Source organism: Hippocampus comes, unplaced genomic scaffold, assembly GCF_001891065.2.
Source record: "Hippocampus comes isolate QL1 unplaced genomic scaffold, H_comes_QL1_v1.1 scaffold136, whole genome shotgun sequence".
Classification (NCBI taxonomy): Eukaryota; Metazoa; Chordata; class Actinopteri; order Syngnathiformes; family Syngnathidae; genus Hippocampus; species Hippocampus comes.
Window position 1 is genome coordinate 1226349 of NW_017805840.1, and position 9767 is coordinate 1236115.

Sequence of the window (9767 nt, forward strand, 5' to 3'; positions counted from 1 at the left end):
TTGTGGGTGGTGGGTGTTTAATACTTTTTTTTTTTTTTTTTAAACACATTTATCTCAATTTAACTGAAGAGCTGTTTTGGGGGTAACATCATAACATTTTGACTGTTCTAGCAACACTCTTGGGTCTTAACTTTGATCAGTCAAAACCCCAAAGCCAAAGAAAAAGTATACAATAGAACCTTGGTGTTTCCCCCCCCCCCCCCCCCCCCCCCACTAACTTTTGTGCGGTTGGAAATGGATGATACCAGCCAGTCGTGCTGAAATTGAGAGCCCGTCAGCGACATCCCGTTTGGAACTTTGAGTGTTTTCTTGTTGAATCACCCCACATGCTGATGGGAAGAATTTTTGTGCTTTCTTATTGAGTGTGATTGTTCAGTAAGCCACCATAGGCCAAAAGGCGCTAAGAAAATCATTTTTGGACCAGATTAATCACATTTACATCCTTCCCTCGAGGAAATATTGCTTTACTGTTTCCCATAACTTATAGATTTAGTCTTTCTTTTCTCCGAACGGATCAATCAGAAAAACCGAGGCTCCACGACAATGCGCGGCCTTTGGAAGCTCACAGTGGAGGTTCCTTGGATGATTTGTGCAACTTTATCAGGATACTTTTCCTGTAAATGTTGGTCCACTTCCATTTCTTTTCTCCGCAATCAAGGGTGCACCACGGAGGATACCGATGATCGATTTGAAATAGACAAGCGTACAAGTGTAAACATCATGTCTTGTCACGCAGGTTTTTATTAGCAGCCGCTTGTAACCAAAAAAAAAAAAAAAATCAAGCGTGTAAACACTTGCAGATCGAACAGTGACACCAGACGCAATCAAATGGACTCATTCAAGTGTGTGTTGTTGGCTTTCGCGGTGCCACCGAGCGCTCATGAGTCATCCCTGTCATCCGTCTGCAGACCGACCGAACACACTGCTGTGCTGTGTGTGTCTCCTTTCTCGCCTCTTGGACGTCTCTTTGTGTCTCCTCCCTCCTGCCACGGCTTTGTTACGCGGTTTTGTGTTGCGTTGTTGTATTGTGTGCTGTCAATCATTCCCCTGTTCTCCACTTGGGGCCTCAATAGAAGGCCGAGCGCCTCGCATTCCTGCTTGACTCAACGACAAGTGTGTTTTTTGTCATCGCGGTTGCGGTGCGCTGGCGTTGACATTTTAAACGTTTGACTCAAAAAGCGCGTCCTCGCGTTTGTCGCTTGCCTGGCGGCGCTTTCATTCGAAAGTTTGACTCTCTAATAATAAAGCGAGCGCAGCACCGTGTGAAATGTCACGGCCTGTTGTGTCCAAGCTGTTGGCTAAATATGCAGGCGAGGCCGCAGTCCCGATGAGGGCGTGTGTTTGCAGAATTCTACAGCGCTGCGCCGTTGGATGTTGTTGCTCTCTGTCTCCAAGGCTGGCGTGTTATCACGCCAATGTGGATGTGTGCTGTTGGTGTCTGAATCAGGGGTGCCTAACTGGTGTCTCACGCTTGGGGAGGCTCTTTGATAGAAATGATGTCATTGGGGCCTAAGACCACAACAATTACCGTATTTTCCGCACAATAAGGCACTTCGGAGTATAAGGTACACCTTCAATGGATAGCCTATTTTAAAACGTTTTTTATATATAGAGAGCGCACCGCATTATAAGGCGCATAGAATAGAAGCTACAATAGTGGCCGCGGGTGCGTTATGCATCTCCTGGCTCACAGGTGTCAAACTCAAGGCCTGGGGGCCAGATCTGGCCCGCCACATCATTTTATGTGTTCCGCGAAAGCAAATCAACGATGTCAACTTTCATGATGCTTGCTAAAATTGCAACCAAAATTCTCATTTGTCATAAATACGAGTGATACCGTAAGCATTTTCCTGTTACCAAACCCCTCATTACAAGAACTTAAACAATAGGTGAATAAACCGTGATTGTTGACTTCTTCATATGATTTCGGTCATTACGGCCCTCCAAGGGAAACTCTAACTAAAATCTCGCCTGCGGCAAAAATTAGTTTGACACCCCTGTCCTAGATGGAGCTACGCTAAAGGGAATACAACACAATACAATGCAGCTTTATTTATATTGAGCTTTCACAACCGCTGCCGCTGTAACAAAGCGCTTTACAGAACATTTAAAATACTACGTCCAAGAAATCTGAATATTGATCCATATACAAGGCGCATCGGATTATAAGGCGCACTGTTGGCTTTTGAAAAAAATTGAAGGCTTTGAGGTGCTCCTTTTGTAGCGTGATAAATATGAGAATTGAATAACTCAAATTTGAAGCCATATACAGGGATGGATGTGTTGAGTAATGCAAAATTTAATGTTATCCGATTAATGGATGTGATAATGGGGAGAATACTCCATTCCAAAAATATTCAAAAGCTGCAGAGCAAATGGAGTTACTTGCTCAGTCACAAAACAAGTTTAAACTTTAACCACAGTAGATGCCTGCCCACGCAGCTATCTGCATTTGGTGATGTGTCTGCTGCATGTGCCACATGTGTGAATCTGCATGCTAAACTGACGGACGGCTTGCTGATGAAACGCCGCCTCCACAATTGACAATAAGAAGCAGAGGCTCGCCGGCGACGCTTGAAACATCCTAACTACCGTTATATCGCGAGCATCATCTTATTCCAATGATGATATATGGCCATTCTTATCAATGCTGATTTCCATCCAAATGGATTTGCATTTAATAAGTAGCGACGGAAAAAAAAAAAAACTTGAACTGCCATTAAACCCACTCACTTTCACGCATTCTTATGCGGGCTTCTGTCCCTGAGTCAAGCGGCCAATTCACATTTCCTCTCCTTGAATCATCTTTTATTCATGTCTTGTTTCACAGAGGAACTCCTTCTTCCTTCGTAAGCGCTGTGGCCAGATGTAAACACGGCTCACTATTTATAGAAAATCGGCCTTCTTGCTATCCTGCCAATATGCCGTTCACCAAAGAATTCCCGGGCTTTTCGGGAATACGGCTCCTTTTTCCTGTCCATACGTTCTATGCGGAGTCGATGCCATGTTCAAAAACTCACCTCGTGGTACATGCGTTTTTCAGAAACAATTGCAGGATGCACTGCACAGTAGGATACTTTTTGGCCGTCTATCGCGCATTTCGTACTCTGTATGTTTCGGAGCCTTTTGATTGCCAAACCTCCCTTCTTCTTCCTTTTCCTTCTTCCAGGCTCGCAATGTAAACACAGGAGAGCTGGCGGCTATCAAAGTCATCAAACTGGAGCCAGGTGAGCACTTTCCCTCCATCCACTCTTTATCCTTTCACCCCGTCTGCTTTTTAATTTTTCCAATCTCCTCGTGAGGCGAAAGCGTCGTCTTTCCCCGTCAGTCAATGTGCCGTCGCCGTGTTCTCTCCAGGGGAGGACTTTGCCGTTGTCCAGCAGGAGATTCTGATGATGAAGGATTGTAAACACTCCAACATCGTGGCCTACTTTGGAAGCTATCTCCGGTAAGAATACTTTGCGTGTTTTCCTGACATTTGTGTGCGCCATTGGATGATGAGCATGCGGGGACAGGAAGGAAAAAATGTGCAAGGAAAACAATAGATGGAGAACCGCATGAGGGATCGATCCTTATCAGGTTATATACCTGTACAACACTCACTAGTGGCATAAGGGAGCCAAAATGTTGGCAACAGCTCTCGGTTTGAGGCAGGGTACTTCTACGCCATGGCTAAAATGACACCCTCAACTATAATATTGCTGACAAGTGAGTATTACGTTGCTGAATGCCACTGGGTTCCAGTTTTTGTCGTTCAAATGCAGACTTATTGTTTGAGGAATCATTTAACATCTTGGCTCTTATGTTCAGTTGCTTGGAATGCATGAGGAAAATCAAGATGTGTCCATCGGGAGGTGACGGGTTGGGGGTGGGGCATATTGGCAAGGGTGGAATTTGTAGCCCGGCCCTTGTCGTTATGTTATGCAGGTGTACCTAATTTGCATATATATATGCGTGTGTGCGTGCAGGCGAGACAAGTTATGGATCAGCATGGAGTACTGCGGGGGAGGCTCTCTACAGGACATCTATCATGGTGACACCCACATTCTGATCGTTTATGTGTACGTCATGTCTAGTCTGTTCCTTTCTGACCTTTCACTCTCTACTTTTTATCCCCCCGTAGTAACCGGGCCTTTGTTAGAGTCTCAAATAGCCTACATGTCACGGGAGACCCTGCAGGTAAGTGTGTGGTGCATGAACTTTGGTAATTGTTGTCTCACCCCCCCATGGCTATAACAGCTGTTACGTGATTGTGTACTCGCAGGGTTTATACTACCTTCACAATAAAGGCAAAATGCACAGAGACATCAAGGTGAGTTTTTGGGGGAAATGGATCACAACTTTCTCTGCGTTAATGTCACAAAATGTGGTGTTGATTTGCATCTTATGTATTCATTTTTGGACTGATTGAGTAAAAAAAAAAAAAAATCATCTGCAGTCACAACAAGTAAACGGAATGAGCCCAAACTAGGTTGGGGAGTGAACTTAACAACTCTTGACATCTCGAACGCATGCGAACATTTTCTTTCCTGCACAAAGGAGATTTGCCTCGGCGCGCAAAGCCAGAGAAATAATTGCTGAATGCTGCTGGAGTGTTTCAACACAACGCATTTACTCGCTTGTACAAAAAAAAAAAAAAAGTCCTCAAAATGATGAGCATAACATTATTGAATACATTTTTAGTTATGTAGCGCTTTCACAACAGCTGTAGAATATAAATATATCAAGAAAAAAAATATTAAACAATTACATTTGTAAACTTTTTCTTAAGATAGTCTTTGCGATTTTTTTACTACTTTCCTTTCGGCTGACTAGGGTGAGAGACTCTTACATTTTGGTTTACTGCTTTTATTTTATTGTTTTTTTTTTCATAATATACCAGCACACATTGTTGGAAATATAAATTTTAATTTTGGCTCTTGAAATATGCATGTTGCATTATCGTCATGTCTCAGTCTAAAACAGAAGCTCTATATTGCTGCTGCTACATTTTCCTTCCATACGTATCCTTTATAATATACCAGTAGTCCTTTTTTAGTCGATGTAGTGTGAATGGATTTCCTTGAGCCCCCCCATCCGCTCCTACAGGCTTCCTTTCTTTTTGTGAATTGAATGTCGCAGTAAACCCGAGGCAATCCGAAAGTGTTGGTCTCAAATGATTTATTGCAGTTGTGTTTTTTTTTTTTTTTTTTTGTCTGTTAAACATACTGACTTGCACGCTTTGTGTAGCTCTTGTGCGTGCGATGCACAAAAGCAGCTGAACTCAATCACGATTCAACCAAGGCGCACAAACCGTCTCACGTTTAATCTGAGTCGACACCCAATTTGTCTCCAACAGGGCGCCAACATCCTCTTGACAGACAACGGCTACGTCAAACTCGGTGAGACAAACCAGCCCGTCTCCATTTGTTCTTTTTCCTTCCCTGGGGGATTTCTTTATCTTGTTCTCACTCACTTTTTTTGTTGTTGTGGTTGTTGTCATAACTCTCTCATCCACTGTTCCTTTTTCTCTCAAAAGCTGACTTTGGGGTATCAGCGCAGATCACAGCAACACTGGCCAAGAGGAAGTCATTCATTGGTACACCTTACTGGTGCGTTATTGATGCTGTTTTTTTTTGGGGTGGGGTGGGGGGGGGGCTGCATGTGAGGAGAGGGCATATAAACCCCAGGCAGTCTAACCTCTTGTTCAGCAGGATATAAGAATTTTATTGATTAGTTGATGGAGACAGCTCTTCTTTTTAAAGTTTAATGAATAGGAGCATGTGTTTACCCCGCCGCTTGCAACAGGATGGCTCCAGAGGTGGCGGCAGTGGAGAGGAAAGGAGGCTACAACCAGCTGTGTGATATCTGGGCCGTGGGCATTACCGCAATCGAGCTGGCCGAGCTGCAGCCACCCATGTTTGAGCTGCATCCCATGAGGTGTGTGAGCACTGCGCTGTGGATTTTGCTCGTCGTACCAAACTGACCCCATTTTTAACTTAAAAGGAGCAGCTGACGGAAAATACTTTTTAAAGGCCAAGCGTCTCACTTTTTATGAGCTGCCAAGTGCACAGGTCGGCTCAGTCAGCGATACGTGTCACTCTCGGTGATGAAGTGCGATCTCGGCGAGGGGAAATTTGAATGCAGTTTTTCTGCCGTTATGGGCTCTCTCTTTCCCAAGTAGAAGCCATTGAAGTGAAAGCAACACTCGTCATTGAATCCGGAGAGCGACACATTCCCACATCGTCACAGAATGCCAATAAATATTTTCCATTCCGTGTATGACACAGAATCCTCTTTGTGATCTTCATCCTTCTTCCCTCCACAGGGCTCTTTTCTTAATGACCAAGAGTAATTTCCAGCCGCCTAAGTTGAAAGACAAGGTCAAATGGTAAGGCGCTGTTCCTAAATCCTCTCCAGAAGGCAGAGTCACTTTTGTCCTTTACATTCTGTACCATTTTCTGGGCCACAGGACGGACAACTTTCACCATTTTGTCAAAGTAGCCCTGACTAAGAACCCAAAGAAGAGGCCCACAGCTGAGAAGCTGCTACAGGTGAGAAAGTCATTGATGTAGTACACCGGTTCTCGAATATGTTGCCGTCCATGTTGATTCTGCGTAATATTTTAGAAGAATGAACTTGAATCAAGATGATCAAATTCAACGTCCCCCACTTGCTGCTCTCTTACACATTTCATCACTGTGTGTGGGCTGTCCCATCCATTAATTGAGCGTGCAGTTTATTTCTCTACGTCATCTGGAGATTTGTAACAAATCATCTCACACAAAAGCGTTTTGTATTTATGCCTCTGCATTCGCCGTCAAGGTCATCGTGACTTGAGAACACAATTGACCGGCAGGTTTCCGAACGCGTGGCGCAGGGTTTCATTTTGATTCAGATGGCTCGGGAAATTCCTGCGCTCATGGTAGATTTCCAAGTAAAATCCTTGTGTTTGTTCAGCACAGGAGCGTCAAATAGATGTAAAATGAAACTTAATTTGGTCCCCTCCGAAATTGAAAGCTTCACTTCCTTTCTGTCTTTGCAGCACCCGTTTGTGTCTCAGCCCCTGAGCAGGACGCTGGCTAAAGAGCTGCTGGACCGAGCCAAAAATCCCGACCACAATAACTTCAACGACTTTGATGACGACGACCCCGAACCGGAGGTAACCTCACGCCTTCTGTTGTATTTCTATTTGGGGTTGCGAAATCCCAGGAATTTTTTTAAGTTGGAAAGTTCCCATGGCAATGTGGGTTGATTGAGTAAAATATTTCATCCTGCCTCCAACATGGCGGCCATGGTACTGACCTTTTTACTCTGTCGCCTCTTTTCCTTCATCCCCCAAATCACGTCTCATCTGTTCACCATTTGTCCAAAATTCCCCACGTCGACAATTCCTCCCAGCATCCTTAACTTCCTCCTCCTCCGTTGCACTGCCTCACTAAATGCTCTCCTCTTTTCTCCATCTCGCAGCGCTTCCTCCTCCCCTTCTTCCCTTCCCTCTCCTCTCCTCTCTTCTGTTCTTGTCTGCCTTTCCACCATCCTCTCCCCTCCTCCTCCTGCTCCTCCACAGTTTAAGTACAGGGGTCACTTCCTAGCCATAAGTCCCGGCGCTCGGCGCGCGCCCCGCTTTCCTGCCCGTCGGAAGGTACCACCTCGGTTGATGCGGTGTCTGCAGTGATGTCTGAACAAAGCGTGTGACTTGTATTGGAGTGCATTTGCCATTGAGTTGATGTTGTCGCGGAAATCTTGAAATCCATACCGATGCCGACAGCTGGACGATGGCTCACAATAGTGTATTTCCTCATATAGTGGCCGGTGGCGTTGATTTACTTTACAGTACAGGTTTCACAGGTAATAGTTGAAATACAATACACAGGTGTATCTCAATGAATTCGAATATTGTGGAAAACTCCCGAAATTTTCAGCACAGTGCACCGCTGCTTTTCACAGGTCACAGAGACAGAGCCCAGGTTGTTGACTTCATACAATACTGCAATTGCTTATAGATGCCACATGATGGCGACAAAAGAATATTCTTGTCTGAAAGAGATCCTCAACTCACTTCAACAGTTTCTTGTCATTGACTGTACTGGAGTTCACTTCCATCCATCCACCCCGAGCTAAAGCTTAAATCGAACAAAAACCCCAAATGACTCATGACCAATTGGAATGTGTTTAATCAATTTATACTGCATAATATGAGGGAATTGCTGAACCAAAAATTTCTCTGATACTCTAATTTGAGATGTACCCGTATGTATTATAATGAAAATCAATAATTTCAAGTATTGCTTCTTTTGAAAGCGTGGTGTAAATTTGCTTATTAGGGCTGGGTATCGACATCTAGATATGAATATTCTCGTCTGAAAGAGATCCTCAACTCACTTCAACAGTTTCTTGTCATTGACTGTACTGGAGTTCACTTCCATCCATCCACCCCGAGCTAAAGCTTAAATCGAACAAAAACCCCAAATGACTCATGACCAATTGGAATGTGTTTAATCAATTTATACTGCATAATATTATAATAATACATAAAAATATAAAAAATATAATACAAAATTGCTGAACCAAAAATTTCTCTGATACTCTAATTTGAGATGTACCCGTATGTATTATAATGAAAATCAATAATTTCAAGTATTGCTTCTTTTGAAAGCGTGGTGTAAATTTGCTTATTAGGGCTGGGTATCGACATCTAGATATGAATATTCTCCATCGACATTTTCAAGCCAATGTCAGTCATGTGGGCTGTCCACGCTCGTGCACTGCATTTGCAGGTCAGGTCAACCAATCACATACCTCCTTTCAAGTTTTTGCACTGATAGACAGCTGAAGCCAGACAATGGCAAACTTGCAGATGCCCAAGCACACGCGCGGGAAATCCGTTTCCGTGTCATAAGCCAGCGAAACACAGTTGTGTGCCGTCAAGCTATAGAGAGACAGAATATGTGGTAGACATACTTCCTGTATACAGTTGTTGTTTTTTTACAACAATACGGAATCATATTTATAATTTGATATGCACCAGTGGATAAAATTGCCAAGCTTGTGGTAATTTTTTTTTTTTATTTATTGCTGACTTTAATGCCGGAGAAGGATTGATATATTGCTTTTACTTAAAAAAAAAAAAAAAATTAAAAGGCTTCGTTTTATATCTGGCACGAATATTGAGATAAGAAATTTTGTCCATATCGCCCAGCCCGCGTTGATGAAGGAACTGCGTGACCGATGCCCTTTGTTTTCTTCTCAAAGATAAATGATCAGATGCATCAGAGAGATATTTTTACGTCTCTTACATGGGTTATACAAAACCATTGAGTGGAAAGATATCGAAGATATTCAGCGCCTTTAATGTCCGGCACTTCTTCTCACTGTGTCGAGAGATGTAAACTTTCTGAAGTGGTACCATTTGTTTGATTTGATTGTGTTGACTTCATTGCTGCGTGCAGCTGGCTGTTTTTTGCTGTGTCATCAACCCCCCGCCTCGCTCCTTAGAGGAAATAGCAAACCTTTTTCCACCTTGTGTAATCTTCTCGAGTGGCCTGCAAAACCGCCGCGGTGGTTCATTTGAGCATTTATTTGACTATGTGTATGTGTCTCTCTTTCTTTTCTCTGTGTCTGTGTGCGTGTCCTCTCAGTCTCCGGTGTCCGTCCCTCATCGAATTCGCTCAACCAGCAGAAGCACCCGGGAAGGAAAAACACTCTCTGAGATCAACTGTGAGTTCATACAAAAGTCAATCAACGTATACACGATAATCACGTTTGAATTTTTACGACCACCGTCT

The 9767-nt window shown here is 43.6% G+C and overlaps 1 protein-coding gene across 1 annotated transcript in view; it reads left to right on the forward strand.

Annotated features, from left to right (window-relative positions):
• LOC109526661 (mitogen-activated protein kinase kinase kinase kinase 3-like) overlaps nt 1-9761 on the forward strand; it is a gene marked incomplete at its 3' end in the record, with an annotated part of 16660 nt that extends 6899 nt beyond the window's left edge. The window contains exons 2-13 of the mRNA XM_019888087.1: nt 3170-3227; nt 3358-3448; nt 3969-4033; nt 4124-4179; nt 4265-4312; nt 5339-5381; nt 5519-5591; nt 5788-5919; nt 6308-6370; nt 6452-6533; nt 7025-7141; nt 9621-9761. Of these exons, the coding sequence (XP_019743646.1) occupies nt 3170-3227; nt 3358-3448; nt 3969-4033; nt 4124-4179; nt 4265-4312; nt 5339-5381; nt 5519-5591; nt 5788-5919; nt 6308-6370; nt 6452-6533; nt 7025-7141; nt 9621-9761 (969 nt within the window). The remainder of the gene's footprint in view (nt 1-3169; nt 3228-3357; nt 3449-3968; nt 4034-4123; nt 4180-4264; nt 4313-5338; nt 5382-5518; nt 5592-5787; nt 5920-6307; nt 6371-6451; nt 6534-7024; nt 7142-9620) is intronic.
• Between the last annotated feature and the right edge of the window lie 6 nt (nt 9762-9767).